Genomic DNA, 25,632 nt, shown 5'->3' on the forward strand with positions numbered 1-25,632 from the left:
AAGGGGAAAAGTTCTGTAGAGGAAGGGCAGTCTTTTCAACAAATGGTACTGAAAAATTGGATATACATAGACAGAGATGAACCTCAACCTCAATCTAACACTTTGTACAAAAATCACCTCAAAATGGATCATGGATATAATTATAAAAGTTTTTGGAAGAAAACATAGAATATTTTCAGAATCTAGAGCTTGGTGAAGAATTCTCAAACACAACACCAAAGCATGATCAATAAAAGAAAAAATCTATAACTTAAACCGCATCAAAAGTAAAAAGCTCTTGCTTTATGAATGACTCTGTGAAAAGGATGAAAAGACAAGCCTAGGTTGGGAGAAGATATTTGCAAACCACATATCTGATAAAGAATTTATATCTAGAATATATAAAGAACTCTCACTATTCAATATCAAAGCAACCAGTTCAATTAGAAAATTGGCAAAAGACATGAAGAGACATTTCACTGAATAGGATATATGGGTGGCAAATAAGCACATGAAAAAAAAAGATCAACATTAGAGAAATGCAAAACAAGACTCCATGAAAGGTCGCTACAGACCTATTAGAGTAACTAAAAATTTTAAAATAAAAGATGGTGCCAAATATTGGTAAGGATTCAGAGAAACTGAATCTTTCTTACTGCTGGGGATTGCTGATATAAAATTATGTAAGTGGAAAATAGGTGTTTCTTTAAAAAACACAAGCTTCAGCAGTTACACGTCTAGACATTTATTTATCCCAGAGAAATGAAAATTTATGTCTACATAAAAATCTGTACATTAATATTCATGGCAGCTTTCTTTGTAATAGCCAAAAACTGGAAATAACCAGTTTTCCTCAATAAGTGAAAGGTTAAACTGTGATACAACCATATCATATACTAGCAATAAAAAGGAATGAACCACTGATAGACAAAACAACATAGCTAGATTTCAGGGGCATTAAGGTGAGTGAAAAAAGCAATCTGAGAAGGTACATACTGTATGACTCCATTTATATAACATTTTTGAAGTGATAAAATTATAGAGATGGTGGAGTTCCCGTCGTGGCGCAGTGGTTAATGACTCCGACTAGGAACCATGAGGTTGTAGGTTCGATCCCTGCCCTTGCTCAGTGGGTTAACGATCCAGCATTGCCCTGAGCTGTGGTGTAGGTCACAGACGCTGCTCAGATCCTGTGTTGCTGTGGCTCTGGCATAGGCTGACAGCTACAGCTCTGATTCAACCCCTAGCCTGGGAACCTCCATATGCTGCGGGAGCAGCCCAAGAAATGGCAAAAAGACAAAAAAAAGAAAAAAAATTTAGAGATGGAAAGCATGTCAGTGGTTGCCAGGGATTAGGGCCAGTGGGGTGGGCAGGGGATGGTGGTGTGACTGTTGAGGGGTATAGATGACCTTTGTGATAAGAGCACAAGGTTGCCCACTCTTGCTGCTTATAGTCAACCTAGTAGAAGTCATAGGCAGAGACATTAAGCAAGAAAAAGAAAAGGCGCCCAAGTCATAAAGGAAGAAGTAAAACTGTCTCTACAACTTGCAGATGACATACTATATATTTAAAAACCCTAAAGATTTGTAGGATATAAAATCAGTATACAAAAATTGGTTGGAGTTCCTGTCGTGGCTCAGCAGAAATGAATCTGACTAATAACCATGAAGTCACAAGTTTGATCTCTGGCGTTGCTCAGTAGGTTAAGGATCAACCGTTGCCATGAGCTGTGATGCAGGTCGAAGGTGGGGCTCAGATCTGGCGTGGCTGTGGCTGTGGCACAGGCCAGCAGCTACAGCTCTGACTCAACCCTAGCCTGGGAACCTCCATATGGTGTGGGTACAGCCTTTAAAAAAAAAAGACAAAAAGCTTTGATTGTATTTCTATGCACTAATAACAAACTGTCATGGAAATTAAGAAAACAATCCCATCTACAATTGCATCAAAAAGAGTAAAATACTTGGAATGAACTTAACCAAGGAAGTGAAAAACCTTCACACTGAAAACTACAGACATTGAAGAGGACACAAATAATGGAAAAATGTTTTGTGCTCATGAGTTGGAAGAATTAATATTGTTTTTTTTTAAATTATCTTTTTTAGGGCTGACCTGCAACATATGAAAGTTTCCAGGCTAAGGGTTGAAATGGAGCTGCCATTGCCTGGCTATGCCACAGCCACAGCAATGCAGGATCCAGGCTGCATCTGCAACCTACATCACAGCTTGTAGCAATGCCAGATCCTTAACCCACTGAGTGAGACCAGGGATTGAACCCGCATCCTCATAAACACTATGTCAGGTTCTTAACCCACTGAGCCACAATGGAAATTCCAAAGGATTAATATAGTTAAAATGTCTGTACAACCCAAATCTATTTGTAGATTCAGTGTAATCACTGTCAAAATTCCGATGGTATTTACCGCAGAAATAGAACAAACAATCCTGAAATTTGCATGGAACCATTAAAGAGCCAAAATAACCAAAGCAGTCTTGAGAATGAACAACAAAGCTGGAAGCATCATGACTCCTGACTTCAAACTATATTACAAACTGTAGTAATCAAAACACTATGATATTGGATAAAAACAGACATATAAAGCAATGGAACAGAATAGAAAGCTCAGAAATAAACCCACACATATATAGTCAACTAATTTACAACAAAAACAGCCAAGAATATACAATGAGGAATGAACAGTCTCTTCAATGGTGTTGAGAAAACTGAACACATGCAAAAAGAATGAAGCTGTACCAACTATCTTAAACCATACACAAAAATTAACTCAAAATGGATTAAAGACATGAAAGTAAAAACTGAAACCATAAAACTCCTAGGAAAAAACTTAGGCAGTCAACTCCTTGATACTGGTCTTGGTAATAACTTTTTGGATTTGACACCAAAAATCAGGCAAAATCAAATCAAATCAAAATCAAAACCAAATCAAGCAAAATCAAATCAAAAGCAAAACCAAGTGGAACTAGATCAGACTGAAAGGCTTCTTTCTGCACAACAAAGGAAGTTATCAACAAAATGAAAAAACAACCTATCAAATGGGAGAAGATATTTGCAGGTCATATATTTGATAAGACGTTAATATCCAAAATATAAAAAGAACTTATACAACTCAATAGCAAAAAAAAAAAAAATCAATTTAAAAATGAGCAGAGGGAGTTCCCATTGTCGTGCAGCGTAAATGAATCCACCTAGTATCCATGAGGACGCAGGTTTGATCCCTGGCCTTGCTCAGTGGGTCGGGGTTCTGGTGTTGCCATGAGCTGTGGTGTAGGTTGCAGATGTGGCTCGGATCTCACGTTGCTGTGGCTGTGGCTTAGGCAAGCAGCTGTAGCTCTGATTTGACCCCTAGCCTGGGAACTTCCATATGCTGCTGGTGCAGCCCTAAAAAAAAGGCGGAGGGGAGGGCAGAGGATCTGAATAGACATTTTTCCAAAGAAGACATACAGATGGCCAACAGGTCCATGAAAAGGCACTCAGTATCACTAATCATCTGGGAAATGTAAATCAAAACCACAATGAAATATCACCTCACACCTGTTATCAAAAAGACAAGAAATGAGGTTTGGAGAGGATATGGAAAAGAAGAAACTTCTGTGCAGTGTTAGTTGGAATATAAATTGGTACAGCCACTATGGAAAATAATATGAAATTTCCTTGAAAATTAAAAATAGAACTATCATATCCAGCAATCTATTTCTGGGCATTTGTCCAAAGGAAATGAAAATACTAACTAAAAAAGATATCTGGGAGTTCCCGCTGTGGCACATGGGATAGACAGTGTCTCTGCAGTAGCAGGGATTCAGGTTTGATTCCTGGCCCAGAAGAGTGGGTTAAGGATCCAGCATAGCTGTGGTTTAGGTCACAGTTCCAGCTCAGATTCAATCCCTGGCCCAGCAACTTACATATTCTATGGGGCAACCAAAAACAAACAAAAACAAGATATCTGCATCCCCATGTTCATTTCAGCATTATTTATAATTGCCAAGACATAGAAGCAACTTAGGTGAACGAATTAAGAAAATGTTACACACAAGGAATATTATTTAGCCATAGAAGGAAATTTTGACGTTTGTGACAACATGGATGGGCCTTGAAGGCATTATATTAAGTAAATTAAGACACAGAGAAAGACAAATACCTTATGATCTTATTTATATGTAGAATCTAAAAGAAACCAAAAAATTGAACTCATAAGTAGAGAGAATAAAGCCTGGACTTGGCTTCTGAAAACTAAGGGAAGGACCTGGGTCTCTGTTGACCTGAAGCAACACAGAAAGGACAATATGCTGCCTGGGGAAGACAGGTAAATGATGACAGTAAATCACCATAACAGTTCAGGGGGCCAGCTGGCTGGGTCATGAGTGATTACCAACACAAATTACTAGAATATGTAAGCATTCCTCAGAATCCCCCAAATATGATGAGGACAGGAATCAAAGGAAATGGTATACTTCCTAGAGGCAGTCACACACAATGCAGAGTGAACTATTGTTACCAGAACATTTATAGAAGACTCTGATCCTTGACCATGGAGACTTCACACCCAAAGTTACATCTACCAGCACACTCCTGCCCACATTAAAACTATTCCTTCCCCTACCATAGTCTATCCTTCATTTGTTGGAGTTTGAGGTTTTGTAAATTTTTTATGACTTATTTCTTGGTGAGTATTTAGCAGTATTGAATCTGAGCAAGATTTTGGTTGTGCTAGGGAGTGGCAAGAGGCATCCTTCTCCAGGAGTGAATTTGGCTCTGTATTTTCAGGTTAGCTGTGGTTAAATCATTCACTTGGTAAACGCTTATTAGGCATCTACAATATTCTGGGCCCACAGTACTACAAGACCATAATGTTAGGATGTAATAGGAGAAAACACATTTTCATCAATAATGACTACACAATTTGTGGACTCATAATAGAGGTCAATTAAATATATATTTCGTGTCTTCCCTGTTACATTTTACTAAAGGGGAAGGCTCATGAGATAGTGGAAATTGTATCTTGAATCGCACTTGGAAAGAGATGCAGTTTCCACCATTTATTAGCTCCAGAGAAAATTCTCTGTTGTCTGTTTCCTCATGAAAAAGAGTTAGGTTTCATAGGGGGCTAGGAGAATTAAATTAAGATAGTTAATATAAAGTGTTTAACACAGTTGCTGGCACAGAATGAATAATGTTAATATTATACTTGCTTTGTGCTCTCTTCACAGAGAAATATCTGCTGCATCCAAAGCTCTGTTAACCTGTAATTGGAGAGAATCCTTCTGATATCAGTTAACAAATTATTAAAAGAAAAATAGAAAAGACAAAATTTTAGTTTAATACATGCACTCAGCACTGTGGTAGAGGACTCTATACTGTATAAAATTAGAATAAATACATTTTCCTGACTGGGCGATGTTCATCAAACATATCTGAAGGTTTGAAATTCATCCCAGCAAGATTAGTAAAGAGGAGGGATATGAACACTGCTCTAGATAAAAAAGGGAATATTTTAGGTAAAAAGGGAGTATGGCCATAGGAAGGACATGGAAGTCCTGGGAAGGAATAAATTGAGTATGTATCATGTTAAACATCTGCCAGATTTGAAAAGGTGAATGATTTAAACACTACCTTCTTGATCCTGTGGCTATCAGGGTCTTTTGCCTTGCTGGATATAGTCCCTCCCACAGAGCCCCAGAAGAAAATAGACACAATAACTACACCACAAGGTGTTTTATTTTTATTTAAAAACTCATTTCATGAAAGTGCATTTATAGGACAAATTAGAACAGTCACATAAACTACTGTCCTCACATAACAGGTAGCTGTTACTTGAAATAAAAATCCAAGTGATAGTAATAAATGCAGGTACCAATAGAAGTGTATGTCAGACAGCTTAGATGAAAGATGGCATGTCCTGAAAAAGGTCCTGGTGACTGGAAAAATTAGCCTTAGACAAGGACGTTGATGTCAGTAGGTATATGTGAAGAGTTCAAATGAAATGTGAAAAAGCAAAAAGTAGTAAGATATTTAATATATAAATAAAACCTTCCTTACTAAAACGAATAATAAAGTGAGAGAATCTATCCTCCCACATTAGTATATTTTTATAAACTTTATAATCCTAGTCAGAGCCACTGAAGCTATCAATTCCCACTTCACTCTTGCTTCACTGAGCCTCTCATTCCTACTCATTGCTTGAGGTGTTTGACGCATTAGGCTTCTTTCTCCCACTACTTGGCTTAAGGCTCAGATTCTTCCTCTTCCTCTTCCTCTTCCTCCTCCTCCTCCTCCTCTTCCTCCTCTGCTTCCTCTTCTGGGGCAGCCTCTTCTGGGGCAGCCTCTGGTGCAGCAGCCCCTGCTGCGGCAGCCTCTGCAGGCGCCTTTTCTGCTGCCTCTCTACAAATGGTGGTGACGCAAAAAATTATAATTATTACTATTATGATAAAAAGTATAATAAGCAGTATCATCATCCAGTCTAAGAAGGCTTCTTGAGGTCTGGAATCACTGCTAGTGTTTTGACCATCACCTTGATCTGGTGGCGATGGATGAGGTTCTATACCAGGGGGGCCACTGTCCACACTACCACCAGATCCTGGAGAGCTGCAGTCAGGAGGGGCAAAACCAATCTCACAATGGCAGTGCTTGAGATCATTGCAAACCCCTTTCCCATTACACAACTCCTTTTCATTGCATGAGTATCCAAGCACAGAGGATGCAGTGCAGGAGAAATTCATGCAAATTTTGTCTGAACCACAAACATTGCCATTATATGACCACCCATCATCAGGGACATCAGAAGTGCCAGACATATCCATGGTCCAGCAGTAGTCATCATTATGAGGGACCTGCAGCATGGTAGACAGGCTTCTTATATTTGGTAGCCGTTGAACATTTGTACATACAACTTTCCCGCAAAGTATATTTTCATCTGCGCATTGAACATATTGGTTAGATGACGAGGCCATACCACAGTTTCCAAACCTATTCGCTTTCTTATTAAGTAACCGATAACAGTCTTCTGAAGCAGATCTTGCAGGGTACCCAAAAACGTCAAAACATTGATAGTCAAAGCTCCTGCAGAGACCCCCAACACAAAAGTTCTTCTCTTGACATGGCGTACCATCTAGCTTGTAGTGGTCTGGGGGGCATTCTCCAGAGTTACCAAGACAAAATTCTGGGAGGTCACACGTTCCAGAAGCAGGACGGCAACTACGTCCAATACGTTCATACTGGCATGAAACATTACAACAGGGACTGGGATTACATAATGCATTCTCCTTCAGCCTACATGTTTGGTCGCAACACGGGTGAATGTCACAGTCAGAACCACAGTCGCACTGCTCATCGTCTTCCACAACACCATTGCCACACCGGCCGTTCCTGCGTAAGCGGCGTTTGTGCCCAGGCTTGTTAAATAGGCAGGCTCCTTTGTGTTCCCAGAGGAACTGGTGGAAGAAGTCGAAGCTGCAGTTGCTGAAGCCACTTTCTTTGGTGATATTTTCAAGCATGAGGCAAAAGTGTGCGTCTTTACAAACGCAGGCCGAATGGTCGTGCTGCATACCCAAGTTGTGCCCAAGCTGATGGACCATGAGTGCTGCAAACAGGAGGACATCTTCATGGTGGAAGGATTCAACAGCTGCTGCAAAATCACTCGAGCAGGCACCGTTGAGAAATGCCTGTCCCATATCCTCTTTAGGACGGTGTCCAACAATCATGTGGGCAACATCGTGCTTCACACGATGGACGAGCTTCTCTTGTCTCCAGCTGTTGAAATTCCTGAGTGCAACTCGCAGGTCCACTGGGACCTCTGCGAGGTCCCCCTCAGTCCAGATCTCCATTCCAGCCAGCACCACCTCTGTGTTTATTCCCCTAGTGAAGCTGTTGGCCAGAGCAATGATGTCCATCACTCTCTGGACGGTCTCGTTGGCGTCACTGCCCCACATTTGGAACCGCTGGTGGTTGACCACCACAAACATCTCCACGTACTTGGTGTGTGACCACAAGTAGGATGGCGCCTGCAGACTGCGAGGCTTGCTGCTGTCTTGTTGCTGGCTGGCGGGTGCCACTTGGCTGTCGTTGGAAGTGACGCTGCAGGAGACTCGAGCTTCATGAGCCATGGTGTACAACACATGTTCAAACCGTTTTGAAGAGTGCATGGGCTCAATGCCATAGGATTGTTCTTCCTTAACCAGGAAGCCCCTGAGGCCTGAACAGATGTTGACAGAGACAAAGGAGCCTGGGACTCCTTCTACGTAGCCCTCATAGTGACAGTCCCGGGAGATGAAAGGCACCGCTTGCCCCAGGATGCCATTGCGGTAGCTGAAGACTGGAAAGTTATGCACAAAATAGTCTCTCTTCACCTTCAGGTGAAGCAGCTGCTTCTGGCCCTGCATAGGTAGTGTATAGGACACCTCTTCCTCTGGGTCTTCCCTTCCCTCCACTGCCAGACTCTGGGGGATGACTATTTCATAGGAAGAGTGGTATACTGATCCCAGGTCACAGTACATGCTTGGCAGGAAAATCAGTACCAAGACCAACATGATCGCCAACCTGGCACATGAAGGTCCTGGCAAGGGTGGCAGCCAGCCCTTCATCTGGGGAGCCCAAGTCTGAAGCCCTCTGCTAGCCTCGTTCCTGAGCTCTTGGTTTTTCCGTGGAGAAGGGAGTATAGAGGCAGTGTCTCTCGCAGAGTCTGCCATTGATGTGGCCCTAGTGAATCGGTTGATGACGCAGGGCCTGTGTCCATCCACAGCAGCTCTCCCTGACATGCACACAGGTATTGACTTCAGATCTGTGCTGGATGCATAAAGGGTGGCTAGTGCCTACCTCTCAGAGGTACAGCCTCTGGCTGTGTCCCTTCTAGTCTTTCCGATCTGTTACGCTTCAGATAGTGTCCTTTCTCTGTGACTTTCTTCCACAGCATCAGCTTCAGCGCTCCTTGGTTAAGGTCCTTTTGACAATTATAAAGTGATGTGATCATGAAGAGGGGCTGCAGACTCTAAAAGGCAAGACCGTACTTTGATCAAGGGAACAAAACCTCCACGCCTTCCTTCCTCAACTGTGCCACACGGAACTCCCCACCCCCCACCCGCCCAATATCGTCCGTTGCTCATTGCTCGGCTGACTCCAAATGTTCCAGACCAGGGGGCTTGGAGGTCTTTGGTGGGCACCCTCCATTGCCCACTTCCCCTCTTCTGAAACTCTTGCCCTGTACCCCACGGATGTTCTTTACCCCACAGCGAGGCATTATAGTGCTGTGCACATCTCGCAGACTGGAAAGTCATGCACATAACTTTAGATAGGGCCAGTGGGGCGGCTCCCCTGTGCCTCAAGCTAAACTCGAGTGTGCTGGTGACACATGGGACAAGCGACAATGCTCCTGTGTTTTAACATCATCAGAATTCAGTTTCTCAAGTTCTGTTTATAACACTGTCCAAAAGTGTGTATGGGAGATCCCAAGAGCGCACTCTCCCCTTTGTGCAGTTATGGCCACACTGGTTGCTCCCTTCCAGGCCTATGACCGTTCTTGGGCTGGTCCTGACTAGGAGGATCTTCGGGTTATGCCTGCTGAAGATTAGGAGTCCTAAAAATCTCCTCTGTGTGAGTGTATGGCGCCCGTGTGTTCAGTGGCCACTTCTGTCTGTTCATCCTTGTATGCCGCCACCCGCCAGGCCTGGATGAGTGCTTGTCCAAGAGCAGATGAACAAGAATTATTTGCTGAATGAGTGAATAGCTCCCAGGTTTGGGTGCTGTGATATCTCATCTGCTGAATCTCATGCCTTTGTACTTGCTTCATGCCTGCTCGGAACATCTGAAAATGTCTTCAGAAAAAACCATGAAAACCACTCTGACTGATGGCATGATCAGTTCACTCTCCTAATTTCTTCTTGCCTCATATCTCACTGAGAAGAGTAGAAGCAACCGAACGAATACTTCCGCACGTAGACGCTGGATGAGTCTGCCTGCATCTAAATGTTCCCCCCGCTGTGGTGGAGAAATTCTCCATGCTCCATTCTAGACCAATCCTTTTCCTTGTGCGTGGGGTGTTCTTCCCTTTCAGCTTCTCCTGAACTTCCCTTTTTCATTTCTCCCTTCTCTCTTTTACATCTTTCTTTTTTTTTTCTTTTTTCTTTCTTTTTTTTTTTTTTTTTTTTTTGTCTTTTCTAGGGCCGCATCCACGGCATGTGGAGGTTCCCAGGCTAGGGGTCCAATCAGAGCTGTAGCCGCCGGCCTACGCCAGAGCCACAGCAACGCCGGATCCCAGCCGCATCTGTGACCTACGCCACAGCTTGCGGCAACACCAGATCCTTAACCCACTGAGCGAGGCCAAGGATCGAACCCACAGCCTCGTGGTTCCTAGTTGGATTTGTTAACTGTGAGCCATGATGGCAACTCCTCTCTTTTACATCTTGAACATCTGTTTGTCCACTGGATCCAATCTCAGTATATGCTGTAATAGCTCACTTTTATAAAACCACATTTCTCTCAGCCCACATCACCCTCCAGTCACCGTCCAGTTTCTCCTCTCTGTTTTATAATGAAATTCTTTGAAAGGGTGTATAGACACTCTATTCCAATTTTCATTACTCCTTTTTTCTTTTCTGAAATGTTTTATTTTGACCCATAGCACAGTCACAAAATGTGCATAAAACATAAATGTATTTTTCAGTAAATTGGTCAAACGAGCACAGCTAAGCCAGACGCCAAAGGCCCAATACCTTATAGTCTCATTTATATAAATTCCACAATTAATCAAGTATCAAGTTCACAGCGACGGAGAGTAGAATGGAGGTTACCAGGGGCGGGGAGAGGGGAGAAGAGTGATGGGGAGGAGCTGTCTAATGGGTACAGACTTTCAGCTCGGGATGATGAAAAGCTCTGGAAATGGATGATGATGATGGCGGTGGTGGTGATGGTGGTGGCCCAACAATGTGAATGTGCTTAATGGCAATGAACTTCACACTTAAAATGGTTATGATAGTTAGTATAACGTTATGTATATTTTACTCAGAAAGGGAGAAGTAGGGAGGGAGGGGGATCAGGAGAGGGAGAGAGAGGGGTGGGGAGGGAGAGAGGGATTGAGAAACGGCTGTGTAAATACAAGCCTGATAGGTAATCAGCAGTTGCAGCTTCATAGACGTCACCTCTGTGCCCTTGCCAATCACATATCCTCCTGCTTCAGAGAGACTGTGGTGCTGTCTTTTATGGTAACTCCCTCCCCACTTTCTTTCTTGTTTGGCTTCCTAAATATGCATCCCAGAATTATGTAATTTTATTTTACTTGTCTGTTAGTAACAGATTTATGGAGATACAAATCACATCCCCATAATATTCATCCTTTGAAGGGTACAGTTTGGTGGTTTGTCATATGTTCAGACAATTATGCAGCCATCACCACCATCAATTTTAGGACACTTTCCTCACCCCCCCTCCCCCGAAACAAAACTCCCAGGGTCCATGAGTTAGTCACTCCCAATTCTCTGCTCCCTCCGGCCCCTGGTCACCACCAGTTTACCTTCTATCCCTATGCTTTTGTCTGTGCTCTATAGACTGTTCATAGCAGTGGAATCCTACAAGTTGTAATCTTCTGTGGCCGGCTTATTTCACCAAGCATAATGTTTTCAAAGATTAGCCACGCTACCACAGGTATCAGTACCTCGTTTCCTTTTGGCCACATAATGTTCTTTTTGTGTGGCTGTACCATAGCATCACTTGATGAACATTCTGGTGATTTCCTTTTTTTGACTAGCGTGAGTCGTACTGCTAGGGCCTCCTTTCTCGTACAGGTTTTTACATCGATGTATGTTTTCCTGTCTCTTGGGTCGATACTTAGGCATGGAATTGCTTGATCATGTGATAATCATGTTTGGCCTTTGAGGAACTGCCCAGCTGTTTCCCAAAGCAGCTGCGTAATTTTCCACTCCTGCCAGCAATGAATGGGGATTCCAGTTTCTCCGCGTCATCCCTGGCATTTGTTATTGCCTGTCTTTTTGATTATAGTCCTCCTAGTGGATGTAAGTGGCATCCCAGCGCAGTTTGGATTTGCACTTCCCTAATGATTAGTGAGGATGCACAGCTTTTCACACTCTTACTGCTCATTTCTATCTTCTTTGGAGAAATGTCTGTTCACATCCTTTGTCCCTTTAAAGCGAGGTGTCTTTTTCAAGAGTTTTTAATCTTTCCTGGGTACTAGTCTCTTTCAACTCTGTGATTTGCAAATGTTTTCTCCCATTCTGTAGGCTGTCTTTTCACTTTCTTGATGGTGTCTGTTAGAGTGGAGAGGTCTATTTCACCTTTTTCTTCTGATGTTTTTATTTCTGTTAGAACGTTCGGAACATAAAATTTACCGTCTTGACCATCTTTAAGTGTACACTTCAGTGTAGTTAAATACTGTTCTGTATTGTGCTACCATCGCCACTGTCCATCTCCAGGACTCTTTTCATTGTGTAAAACTGAAACGCTATACTCATTGGACTATTAGGGGAGTCCCCTTCGTGGCTCAGCGGTAAACGAACCCGACTAGGAACCACGAGGTTGCGGGTTTGATCCCTGGCCTCGCTCAGTGGGTTGAGGATCCAGTGGTGCCACAAGCTGTGGTGTAGGTCGCTCTGGCTATGGTGTAGGCCAGCCACTGTAGCTCCGATCAGACCCCTAGCCGGGGAACCTCCCTGTGTCGTGGGTGCGGCTCTAAAAAGCCAAACAAACAAACAAACAGTTAGGGCCCTGCTTTCCCACCCTCCTGCCCTCTGTCTCTATGTTTTGTTTTGTTTTGTTTTGTTTTGTTGCCTTCTCTAGGGCCTCTCCCGCAGCATATGGAGGTTCCCAGGCTAGGGGTCGAATCGGAACTGTAGCTGCCGGCCTACGCCAGAGCCACCGCAACATGGGATCCCAGCCACGTCTGCGACCTACACCACAGCTCGTGGCAATGCCGTATCCTAACCCACTGAGCAAGGCCAGGGATCGAACCCACAACCTCATGGTTCCTAGTCGGATTCATTAACCACTGAGCCACGACGGGAACTCCTGTCTCTATGATTTTGATGCTACTCAGAGTACCTCATCTAAGTGGAATCAGACTCTTTTTGTGACTGGCCTGTTTCACTTAGCATAATGTCCTCAAGGTCTATCCATGTTGTGGCATATTGCAGAACTTCCTTCCTTTGTAATGGTGAATGATACTCCCTCGTATGTATGTTTACCCCACATTCACCCAAACGTGCTTTGTCCACTCACCCTTCTTTGGGCCCTCTGGTTGCTTCCATATTTTAGCTATTGTGAATAATGCTGCTTTTGTACAAATATTTCTTCAGGAACCCGCTTTCAGTTCTTTTGGGTTCATACCCAGACGTGGATTTGCTGCATCGTGCGGTCATCCCATGTTAAATTTTTTTTTGAAGAACTGCCACACCGTATTCCACTGCAGCTGTACCATTTTACATTTCCCCACCAGTAGTGCACAAGCGTTGCAGTTTTCTCTACGTCCTCTCCAACATTTGTTCTTTTCTGCTGTGTTTTCTTTTGTTTTGTTTTTATGGTGGCCATCCTAATGGATACGAGGTGGTATCTCATTGCAGTTTAGATTTGCATTTTCCTGGTGATTCGTGTACCTTCTTTGGAGAAATGTCCGTTTGAGTCCTTTGCCTTTTTTTTTTTTTTTTTTTTTGAGACCATGAACTGCGATCTTTGCGCGCCCCCCCCCCAACCCCGCTTCTTTTTTTGAATCAGGCTGTTTGTTTTTTCTGTTGTTGTTGAGTTTTAGGAGTTCTGGATATTAATCCCTTATCAGATATATGATTTGCAAATATTTTTCTCATTCTGTGGTTGCCTTTTCACTCTGTTAAAGTCCATTTTGTCTCTTTGTTCTTCGGTTGCCTGTGCCTTTGGCGTCGTACCCAAGAAACCTTTGCCAAATCCAGTGCCATGAAGCTTTTGCCTATGTTTTCTTCTGAGAGTTTGATAGCAATACAAGTCCTGTGAATGGGGCTTTTCCAGGGACCTGCCAGACATGCAAATTAGTAGCAGTGCTATGGGAATAGGGCTCTTGAGGCAGCTCTGAACTGTTCTTCCCATATTCCACTGGGTGCCAGGCTGCCTGTTTTCACAGCCATGGTGGTTGAGATGATGCAACTGAGTTGTAGTTGCGATGACGGGCGGGGACCTGAGGAGAGGGATATGAGAGTAGGGCAGTTAAAAGTTCACAAAACTCAGAGTTCCGACTCGGCTCAGTGGTTAACGAATCCAACTAGGAACCATGAGGTCACGGGTTCAATCCCTGGCCTCGCTCAGTGGATTAAAGATCCGGCGTTAACGGTGAGCCGTGGTGTAGGTTGCAGACGCGGCTCAGATCCACGGAGTCTTGCTGTGGCTCTGGCGTAGGCCAGTGGCTACAGCTCCAATTAGACCCCTAGCCTGGAACCTCCATATATTGCAGCCACCGCCCTAGAAAAGGCAAAAAAGACCAAAAAGAAAAAAAAGGGGGGGGGGAGGTTCACGAAACTCGCCACTCCTGCCAAGATGCAGCTGTGTCTTGGCTTTTGTTTTTTTTTTTTATTTTTTTTGGTTGTTGGTCGTTTTTTTTTTTTTTTTTTGCTACTTCTTGGGCCAATCCCGCAGCATGTGGAGGTTCCCAGGCTAGGGGTCTAATTGGAGCTGTAGCCACCGGCCTACGCCAGACCCACAGCAACGCAGGATCGGAGCTGCGTTTGCAACCTACACCACAGCTCACGGCAACGCCGGATCCTTAACCCACTGAGCAAGGGCAGGGACTGAACCCGCAACCTCCTGGTTCCTAGTCGGATTCGTTAACCACTGCGCCACGACGGGAACTCCGGCTTTTGTTTTTGAATAAACAGACCTCAGGTGGTTCTTTGACTTTACCTGATATGCACTTCCAGAAAAGGTTGATTTTGACTATTTTTGCCACTGTTACAGCTGCTTTTATGGAGGAGGGGTCTTCTGCAGGACCTTGTTTTGACATTTTGGAAGTGCTTCCCATTTTCCCTCTTAACCTCACATGAAGCCATACGAGTGCAGTGTTTGTGTAAAGCGTCTTTTGTTCCACATGGTATTTCAGTTTTACCTAACTGTTATTGTGGGCTGCTGTAGCTCCTTCCCTTCCATTGCTCTACTCTTGTATTCCTCTGTGTGGGTCTGTCGCAGCTTAACATCCGTCATGTTATCTGTGAACGTGGGGTTCTGTTCTTTTGGAGTACTATGACGAGTGCTTCTGTGACCATTATCAGCTAGTAAGGGGATGCAAATGAGCAGAAATGTCTAGGGTATGTGCCCTCAGGTGAAATGGCTAAGGTACGGGGCACCCAAGATGGCAGTTTAACTAGAAAATTAAAATGTGCTGTTTCGGAGTGGCCTGCCAGTTTACATTTCTAAAGCAGTTTCTGAGAGTTTCCACTGTTCCACATGAATACTTGGAATGTTCTGTCTTGTGTAGGCCATCTTGTGGGTGTGTAGCGATAGCTCTTTGTGGCTAGGTAATCTGCGTTTCTCTGAATACTAAAGAGGTTGGACACCTTTACAAAGGCCTTTGGACCCACCCTTTGTGTTTTGTTTTGTTTTGTTTTGTTTTGTCTTTTTCTAGAGCCGCACCCACGACACAGGGAGGTTCCCCGGCTTGGGGTCTAATTGGAGCTGTAGCCGCCCGCCGGCCTACGCCAGAGCCCCAGCAACTCGGGATCCGAGCCGCGTCTGCGACCCACACCACAGCTCATGGCAACGCCGGATCCTTAACCCACCGAGCAAGGCCAGGGATCGAACCCGCAACCGCACAGTTCCTAGTCGGATTCGTTAACCACTGAGCCTCGACAGGAACTCCCCCACCCTTCGTATTTTGACTCCATTAGCGTATGCTTTCACCCCCAGCCACCCAACCAGACTGCTCTACTCCAGATGTCAGTAGCTAAATAAACTCTCCCATCGTCACATCAAGTGATCAGCACCGGGCCTTCACCCTGTGGACCTACCAGCAACGTTTAAAAGATGATGGGTATGTCTGACTGGCCTTTGAAAAAAATCACTGTGCCCGCTGGGTGGAAAATAGGCTCTTGTGGGAGCCAGGGTGGGAAAAGAGAGACCAGTCAAAACCTTCTGCCGTTGTCTAGGAGGGAGTTGATGGTGACTTCCAGTGCTCTGGAGAGTTGAGGGTAGTCATATCAGGTCACGTTCTGGGTATGTGTTGAGGGTAGAGCCAAGAGAATGTGTGGATGGACTGGGTTTGCCGAGGAAAAGTCTTCCAGAACCTCGTTCTTCTCTTGGTTTGCAGGACAACACTCTCTCCTGGTGGTACCCCTACCACACTGGCCACTCTTTCTCCTTCTTCTTTCCTAAATTCTCCTCATGTCATCAGCATCTACACAAGGGATGCCCTGGAGCTCAGTCCTCACCAGGTCCTCAGCTCTCTTCCCTTCTCCATCTGTACTCGCTCCCTAGGCAGCGTCAGCCGGTCCCATGGCTTGGACTATCATCTGAACACTGACAATCCTCAAATATACACTTCTGGCTGCCTTATCTCCTGAATCAGGAGACAACTCGGTCATCTTGCTGCCTAGCCGACATGCCCTCGTGGGTGTTTAGTGGGCATCTCAAACTCAGCATGTCCACACTCATCCTCATCTCAGTAAATGGCAGCTCTGTTCTTGCAGTTGCTCAGGGAGAGCCACGGGAGTCATCCTTCCTTTGCTGCCTTTCTCTCACACTCTGCATCTGCTCCCTCAGCAAATCCTTTTGGCTCTGCCTTACAGTATACCCAGATTCCAGTCTCTCCTCACAGCCATCAGTCGCTTGTGCCACCCTCCTAAAACCTTCCACCATCGGCCACCTGGCAAATCACAGGAGTCCCCAAGGGCCCTCTGCTTCTGCAGTTGCCCACTTCCCTGTCCCTTACTGCCAGAGCAGATGGAGTGATCTCTCATGCTTCCAGCTCTGGTCACTCCTTTGCCAAAACCCTTCCAGTGCTTCCCATTGCCACCAAAATAAAACCGAAAGTCCTTTCCAGGGCTTCACATGACCTGTCTCCTTCCGCAACCCTCACACTACTCTCCATGATGCTCACGCTGTCCAGCTATGCTGACCTTGCTCTTCTTCAGACATGCCAGAGGCATGCTCCCATGTCAGCACCTTTTCACTTAGAGTTCCCCCTCCCTGACTTGCCCCTCCCCCCCATAGCTGCAGAGCTTCTTCCCTCACTTTCTGCATGTCTCTCCTCAAACGCCACGTGGTCAGATAAGACTGCTCTAACCACTGGCCTAAAATAGCACTCTGCCCTGATGGCGTCACTCTCCTTCCCCATGTACGGCTTCGTGTCGTTCTGTCACACACACATCACAGCCTGGCCCATTAGATAGTTATCTGTTTATTTGTGTCGGGTTTGTAATTTTTATTTTTATTTTTTTATTTATTTTTATTTATTTATTTATTTATTTATTTATTTATTTATTTATTTTTTGCCTTTTTGCTATTTCTTGGGCCGCTCCCGAGGCATATGGAGATTCCCAGGCTAGGGGTCCAATCGGAGCTGTAGCCACCGGCCTACACCAGAGCCACAGCAACATGGGATCCAAGCCGCGTCTGCAACCTACACCACAGCTCACGGCAATGCCGGATCGTTAACCCACTGAGCAAGGGCAGGGACCCAAACCTCAACCTTATGGTTCCTAGTCGGATTCGTTAACCACTGAGCCACCACAGGAACTCCTCGGGTTTGTAATTTTTAAAATGTTCATGGGACCAGAGACTCTGTCTTCTTTCCTTTTAGTTTCCGTGGTACTAGAACAGTCTGTAGGTAAAGACCCAGTGGTAGGGGAATGAATGATTGGATGCATGCATGCGTCCATGAATAGAGGGAGAGGCAACGTGTCTCAGTCTCTTGTTAAAATTAGACTTGTGTAGAAAACATCAAGCTTGGACAACAAGGCTGTCCTGAGCCATTTGCACATTAAGGATTGAGGATAATCATTCTAGGCAGAGAACTAGAATCCTTGACTTAGGATCCAAGAAACAGGGTTGCTTTGAATGCCACCATGGCCTTGGGTGGGGCTCTGAAGACAAGAATAAAGTCCCTACCATCTTGGCCATAACTGGGCCCAAGGCAGTGATGGCCGCGTTAACCAGATCTTGTGACTCAGCTCCAGAGATTTACAGTGGAGTTGGGGAAATAGGATATGTTTGCAAATGGCCACGTGGTGGGTCAGAATGCCATCGGTGTAAGGGAAATTGAGTATTATGACTTGACAGTGGACAAATCGTATCCACCGAACAGCTTACAGTTAACAATGCTATCTTTCATGCGTCATCGCCTTTGATTTTAGATCTTCTCAGCGTTTGTTTGAGCACCTGCTGTATGCCAGGCACTGCACACACGTTATCTGCCTGAATCTCTCAACCACTCTGGGTGGTTGAGAACCTTTGTGTGGCCATTTGGCTGAGGAGGAAACCCGGGCCCTGAAGTAGTGCAGTTCCCTGTCGCAGACCGGTCAGCCAGGAAGTAGCACCTGGGACTTGGGGACATGGAATGTGAAAGGCGCCCTACCCCCCCACCCCGGCCCCTGCCTCCCCAGTCAGAAGAAAGGCGCCTTGATTTTTGTTTTGTTTTGTTTTTTTCTCTCATAAAAATTATTTCCTGGTTGAATTTGTTAGGCTGGAAAAACACAGGACTCAAAGCTGACACAGCACTCGTGGTCTAAGCTCTACAGAGAAGAAAAGAGCTCTTGCAGTGCTTAGGAAAGATAATCTCCTCTTCTCTCTTATGCTTGTGTCATTTTGGAAAACATTTTTAGATATTTACATTGGTTATAAAAACAGCTAAGGGAGCAATAAAGATGATTTCAAATGGTATCTGTTCACGAAAACCTTGGGAATAAGACTAACAGGTTCTTCTTCAGGTACTTTATTGTATAAATAATATTGTATAATCCATTGTATAGAACATGATTTCTTTCACATAGCCTCTCAGTGGTTGGGAAGTTTAACATACAGATGTCGCTTTGTTGCAAGAGTTTTAGTTTTCCTATAAAGAGATTCCTACCTGTGAGCAGCAGTTCCTTAGAGCATGACACGTCAGTTACCTCCGAGTCAGAGTCCATTCTCATTTTTAATAAGCAGGGAGTTGATTGGTGGCACCGGCTTTATTTGGTGCATTTATTTGCATGTCTGCATTTTTATAGTGACCTCACTTATCTGTGGAACCATAAAGGCTGGCTTTGGGTGGATAAGGGGTCGGTGGAAGGCACGAGAGGGGGCCCTTTCTCCTGTTCCCTGGCACTGACGCTGTGCCGTCTTTGTTTCTACTTTTCACGTGCAGTTGTCTGCACTAACACCCAGCTCGTGATTACCAGGTGACCAGAAATGCATTACTGGAAGAAGTGTTGTGGTTTCAGAGTTGTATTCCTTTGGTCTCTTAAGCGGTTCTCTTTCCGTCTCTCTGCTAACGCATGAGTACCTCCAGAATTTGAGATTCGGAGAACATGCTCTATGAGTAGACCCGTTTCCCACTGTCCAAGTACCTTGGAGACTTCACCACACGGTAAGGGTGCATATATCCTCTTTGTCCTACAGAAAACACCCCCCCGATGGTCTGTTTCAGGCTGACTCCCCTGTAGGTTCTTTCCGTGAGAGAGAACCCATGTTTTGATTCAGAAAAAGTAGGGGAAGGTATGCTGGAGCACTTCAAGAAGCTCCCTGGAGCTGTGAGAGTTGAACTAAGTAGGGGAAGGGAAGAGTAAAGTCATTCATTCGTTGGAAACAAGACTCAAGCCAAAGCCCAGCCTGGGAAGTGGCCGTGGTAGGTAGTGAGGACAGAGGTTCTTCCCGTTAGACATACCGACCGATATGAGGAAATGCTTGTTTTCAAAAGTCCTAAGAGACAACGGTTAGAAGCGGACGGGAGGCTCCAACTGTCAGAGTCCTTCAGTGCCACACCAAGTTTTACATTTTCTACTCTAGATATTAGGGGTGGGGTCTGAAGGGTGGGGGGGTGGGGGGGCAGTCGGAGTTCCTGGCCTCCAGACTGCTGATAAAGTCAGGAATCCTAGGAAGGACATTAGATTGGCCAGGGAGATAGATTACAACCATGAAACAGGCATGAGGCTGCAAACACTTGGTCCGTCATGATTCCACCTCTGATGTTTTCTTTTCGAATATTAAAAAACAAACAAGTTGGAAGAACTCAGCAAATGTTCTGTCAGGGACTGATGCTCGGGAACTTCCCCAAGACTCAGGACACCCAGCCTGTAGGAACACTGCCCCCGAGCAAGGTTTCGGTTGTGCCAGGCCTAACCCAGCGAGGGCATCTGCAGAAGTTACCCTCCTGTTTTAAGGTTGGCCTTGGTTAAATAAGTCATTCACTTGGTCAGCATTTACTGAGCACCTACAGAGATCTGGGCCCTCAAAGCTGAATAGGATGCGAACCTGTCAGGATGTAACAGGGGAAAAGACACTTTCATCCATAGGTGACCATACACTGTGGTACGTTCATGACGGGGTCGACATCTATTTGTTAGGCTTTTGTTTCCTCAGAGTCACAGAGAAGGAAACCACATTCTGGGCAATTAAAGACATGTTAGTTATCTTGTCTTCCTGCTCACCTTTTTTTTTTTTTTTTTTTTTTTAACTAAAGGAAATGGCTCATGATGCAGTGGAGAATATAGATTCACTCATACCTGGGGCGGGATGCAGGTTTCACCCCTTACTAGCTCTAGAGCAAAACTCCTAGGTCTCCGTTTCCTCGTGTACAGGATGGAAGTCTCATAGAGCAGGTGGGAGGATTAAATTAAGACAATGAATATAAAGCATTTAGTACGGAATCTTGCACAGAATGGGTAATATCCTATTTTATGTGCTTTGTGCTGTCTTTACTGAGTCAACTACCCTCCATGCTCTGTTCTTTTGGATGATCAGTCAACAATATGTTAAAAGAGGAAATGAGAAACAGATATCATAGACGGAGTAGAAAAACAGAAGTAATACTTGCCACTGAACTCTTCACTGGATAAAGTGGCCTCTTGCCTAGGTTGTTCCCCTTCCCTCATGCACCCAGACCCAATATGATCAGCCCACCCTGAATCTGATGTAGGTCCATCCAGGAGAGCCCAAACTGAAGCTAATCCGGGTAACCAGCCACATATAGTGTATATAACACCTTATCTTAAAAAGATATTTACTCTTTGGTGTAAACCTTTTCTTTTCATAAATACAAACCTTTTCTTTTCATAAATACACTTCAGAAGGCAAATTAGAAAAACATATCAGGAGTTACCATTGCCGCTCAGCAGTAATGAACCTGAGTAGTATCCATGAGGCCTTGGGTTTGATCCTTGGCCTCGTTCAGTGTGTTAAAGGATCCGGCGTTGCCGTGAGCTGTGGGGTAGGTCGCAGATATGGCTCAGAATTGGTGTGGCTGTGGTGTAGGCTGCCAGCTGTAGCTCCAATTTGACCCCTAGCCTGGGAACTTCCATATGCGGCAGGTGTGCCCCTAAATGACGAGAAAGAAAAAAATGAAAGAATGAAAGAAAGACGAAGTCATATAAACAACTTTCCTAACAAAATCATGTAATCACCTTTCCTTACAATATATTAGTGTGAATGGGATGAAATGAACAGAGTCAGCAATATATACAGGTATTGATGTAGATAGACAGACAGACAGACAGGATGTCAAAGTAGATGGATTATAGCATTTCTTGGAAACAGGTAACTCAAAAAGTAGCCCTACTAAAGCAGAGACATTGTTAGGGATGATGCATGAGAAAAGTTTAATTTAAATGAGTTTCATGAAATGGGAAAATCAGAAAAGCAGAAATCTCTCAAATAATTTTACATATGTATATATAATCAATGACTAAAATAGAGAAGAAATTTCTACTCCCATGTTTGAACATTGGTACAGACCAGAGTCCCAGTGAGAACCACTGCAGCAGCCAGTGTCTGCTTCTCTTTGCTCCACTGACCCTTCTTCCTACCCATCGTATCTGGGGTTTTCTATATTAAGACTTCTTCCTAGCACTACTCATTTTCTGCTTCTTTTTCTTCCTCTTTTCTGCTTGCTTCCTCTCCTTGGATGGCTTCTTCTTCAGTTTCTTCTAGGGCCTCTTGTGAGCACTGTGACATCTCCTTTCTAGCTCCAACACTGACACTAATAATTAGAGCTAAAAACATTGCCAAAAGAAACAAAGGAAATATGTACAGTATCTTGTCAAGGCTTTGGTTTTCAACTTTATTCTCACTATATCTGCCAGAATTACTACCGGCAACAATATGACTTCTGCTATCCTCCTCACTTGGATTATTATCATTAATATTACCATTACTTGGTTTACTCGGGGAGCCACTGTCTACACTACCACCATTTCCTGGATATCTGCAGTCAGGGGGTGCATAGCCAGCTTCACAATGACAGTGCCTAAAATTGTTGCAAACTCCTTTCCCATTACACATTTCTGCTTCTTTGCAATCATAGATAAACACAGCATAATCACTACAAGAATAATTTACACAGGCTTTGTGTGGAACACAGAGGGTGCCAGCTTGCACAGCTCCATCATCAGGGACATCAGGAATGTTATTGACATCCATGCTCCAACAGAAGTCATCATTGTGAGGAACCTGGATCAGTGTTTGATTTGGTTTGATTTGTGGTAACTGTTTAACATTTGTACAAACAAGTTTCCCACAAAATATATGATCATCTACACACTTCACATAACTTAACCTAGGTAAGGTGGTAATACCACAGTTCCCAAACCGGTCCCCTCTTCTGTTCATTGAAATGTAACAGTTTTCTGGGGCAGACCTCGCAGGGAACCCAAATATATCCATGCATTGGTTATCAGGGTTCTTACACCGACCTCGAGCGCAGTAGTGAATTCTCTCACACATTGTACCATCTTGCTTATAGCTGTCTGGGGGGCATTCTCCAGAAGAACCATCACAATACTCTGGGAGGTCACATTCTCCCAAAGCAGGACGGCACGGGAATCCCTTATATCTCAGTCGGCATTTATCACAGCAGAGTCCGTCACTGCACTCTGCATTCTGCTTCAGCCTACACGTTTGGTCGCAACACGGGTGAATGTCACAGTCAGAACCACAGTCGCACTGCTCATCGTCTTCCACAACACCATTGCCACACCGGCCGTTCCTGCGTAAGCGGCGTTTGTGCCCAGGCTTGTTAAATAGGCAGGCTCCTTTGTGTTCCCAGAGGAACTGGTGGAAGAAGTCGAAGCTGCAGTTGCTGAAGCCACTTTCTTTGGTGATATTTTCAAGCATGAGGCAAAAGTGTGCGTCTTTACAAACGCAGGCCGAATGGTCGTGCTGCATACCCAAGTTGTGCCCAAGCTGATGGACCATGAGTGCTGCAAACAGGAGGACATCTTCATGGTGGAAGGATTCAACAGCTGCTGCAAAATCACTCGAGCAGGCACCGTTGAGAAATGCCTGTCCCATATCCTCTTTAGGACGGTGTCCAACAATCATGTGGGCAACATCGTGCTTCACACGATGGACGAGCTTCTCCTGTCTCCAGCTGTTGAAATTCCTGAGTGCAACTCGCAGGTCCACTGGGACCTCTGCGAGGTCCCCCTCAGTCCAGATCTCCATTCCAGCCAGCACCACCTCTGTGTTTATTCCCCTAGTGAAGCTGTTGGCCAGAGCAATGATGTCCATCACTCTCTGGACGGTCTCGTTGGCGTCACTGCCCCACATTTGGAACCGCTGGTGGTTGACCACCACAAACATCTCCACGTACTTGGTGTGTGACCACAAGTAGGATGGCGCCTGCAGACTGCGAGGCTTGCTGCTGTCTTGTTGCTGGCTGGCGGGTGCCACTTGGCTGTCGTTGGAAGTGACGCTGCAGGAGACTCGAGCTTCATGAGCCATGGTGTACAACACATGTTCAAACCGTTTTGAAGAGTGCATGGGCTCAATGCCATAGGATTGTTCTTCCTTAACCAGGAAGCCCCTGAGGCCTGAACAGATGTTGACAGAGACAAAGGAGCCTGGGACTCCTTCTACGTAGCCCTCATAGTGACAGTCCCGGGAGATGAAAGGCACCGCTTGCCCCAGGATGCCATTGCGGTAGCTGAAGACTGGAAAGTTATGCACAAAATAGTCTCTCTTCACCTTCAGGTGAAGCAGCTGCTTCTGGCCCTGCATAGGTAGTGTATAGGACACCTCTTCCTCTGGGTCTTCCCTTCCCTCCACTGCCAGACTCTGGGGGATGACTATTTCATAGGAAGAGTGGTATACTGATCCCAGGTCACAGTACATGCTTGGCAGGAAAATCAGTACCAAGACCAACATGATCGCCAACCTGGCACATGAAGGTCCTGGCAAGGGTGGCAGCCAGCCCTTCATCTGGGGAGCCCAAGTCTGAAGCCCTCTGCTAGCCTCGTTCCTAAGCTCTTGGTTTTTCCGTGGAGAAGGGAGTATAGAGGCAGTGTCTCTCGCAGAGTCTGCCATTGATGTGGCCCTAGTGAATCGGTTGATGACGCAGGGCCTGTGTCCATCCACAGCAGCTCTCCCTGACATGCACACAGGTATTGACTTCAGATCTGTGCTGGATGCATAAAGGGTGGCTAGTGCCTACCTCTCAGAGGTACAGCCTCTGGCTGTGTCCCTTCTAGTCTTTCCGATCTGTTACGCTTCAGATAGTGTCCTTTCTCTGTGACTTTCTTCCACAGCATCAGCTTCAGCGCTCCTTGGTTAAGGTCCTTTTGACAATTATAAAGTGATGTGATCATGAAGAGGGGCTGCAGACTCTAAAAGGCAAGACCGTACTTTGATCAAGGGAACAAAACCTCCACGCCTTCCTTCCTCAACTGTGCCACACGGAACTCCCCACCCCCCACCCGCCCAATATCGTCCGTTGCTCATTGCTCGGCTGACTCCAAATGTTCCAGACCAGGGGGCTTGGAGGTCTTTGGTGGGCACCCTCCATTGCCCACTTCCCCTCTTCTGAAACTCTTGCCCTGTACCCCACGGATGTTCTTTACCCCACAGCGAGGCATTATAGTGCTGTGCACATCTCGCAGACTGGAAAGTCATGCACATAACTTTAGATAGGGCCAGTGGGGCGGCTCCCCTGTGCCTCAAGCTAAACTCGAGTGTGCTGGTGACACATGGGACAAGCGACAATGCTCCTGTGTTTTAACATCATCAGAATTCAGTTTCTCAAGTTCTGTTTATAACACTGTCCAAAAGTGTGTATGGGAGATCCCAAGAGCGCACTCTCCCCTTTGTGCAGTTATGGCCACACTGGTTGCTCCCTTCCAGGCCTATGACCGTTCTTGGGCTGGTCCTGACTAGGAGGATCTTCGGGTTATGCCTGCTGAAGATTAGGAGTCCTAAAAATCTCCTCTGTGTGAGTGTATGGCGCCCGTGTGTTCAGTGGCCACTTCTGTCTGTTCATCCTTGTATGCCGCCACCCGCCAGGCCTGGATGAGTGCTTGTCCAAGAGCAGATGAACAAGAATTATTTGCTGAATGAGTGAATAGCTCCCAGGTTTGGGTGCTGTGATATCTCATCTGCTGAATCTCATGCCTTTGTACTTGCTTCATGCCTGCTCGGAACATCTGAAAATGTCTTCAGAAAAAACCATGAAAACCACTCTGACTGATGGCATGATCAGTTCACTCTCCTAATTTCTTCTT

The 25,632-nt window shown here is 45.2% G+C and overlaps 3 protein-coding genes across 4 annotated transcripts in view; 1 reads left to right on the forward strand and 2 right to left on the reverse strand.

The window, feature by feature from the left end:
- The window catches only part of TMEM116 (transmembrane protein 116), a 117,982-nt gene extending 111,914 nt beyond the window's left edge, over positions 1-6,068 (forward strand). Inside the window, exon 11 of one of the 2 annotated variants that reach the window (XM_021074216.2) lies at positions 5,203-6,068. In XM_021074216.2, coding sequence (XP_020929875.2) covers positions 5,203-5,241 — 39 coding nt within the window. In that variant the 3' untranslated portion in view covers positions 5,242-6,068. The remainder of the gene's footprint in view (positions 1-5,202) is intronic. The other variant, XM_084995621.1, reaches the window with a different exon arrangement.
- Positions 5,693-9,617, reverse strand: LOC100737404 (disintegrin and metalloproteinase domain-containing protein 1a-like). The gene has a single exon (XM_021074210.2). The coding sequence runs from the start codon at positions 8,743-8,745 to the stop codon at positions 6,217-6,219; it is 2,529 nt and encodes an 842-aa protein (XP_020929869.2). The 5' UTR covers positions 8,746-9,617; the 3' UTR covers positions 5,693-6,216.
- A 12,097-nt stretch (positions 9,618-21,714) lies between these two features.
- Positions 21,715-24,831, reverse strand: LOC110256875 (disintegrin and metalloproteinase domain-containing protein 1a-like). The gene has a single exon (XM_021074218.2). It carries the CDS (start codon positions 24,509-24,511, stop codon positions 21,989-21,991), a length of 2,523 nt encoding a protein of 840 aa, XP_020929877.1. The 5' UTR covers positions 24,512-24,831; the 3' UTR covers positions 21,715-21,988.
- Between the last annotated feature and the right edge of the window lie 801 nt (positions 24,832-25,632).

This window comes from Sus scrofa, chromosome 14 (genome assembly GCF_054392235.1).
Source record: "Sus scrofa isolate SSC_HxYL_T2T_F1_AM1 chromosome 14, Sscrofa_HxYL_maternal_Yorkshire_Landrace_v2.0, whole genome shotgun sequence".
Lineage (NCBI taxonomy): Eukaryota > Metazoa > Chordata > Mammalia > Artiodactyla > Suidae > Sus > Sus scrofa.

What these genes read in the sequence shown, in the direction of transcription:
- LOC110256875 (XM_021074218.2), bottom strand. Translation starts at nt 24,511, where the DNA reads ATGTCAGGGAGAGCTGCTGTGGATGGACACAGGCCCTGCGTCATCAAC.
- LOC100737404 (XM_021074210.2), bottom strand. Translation starts at nt 8,745, where the DNA reads ATGTCAGGGAGAGCTGCTGTGGATGGACACAGGCCCTGCGTCATCAAC.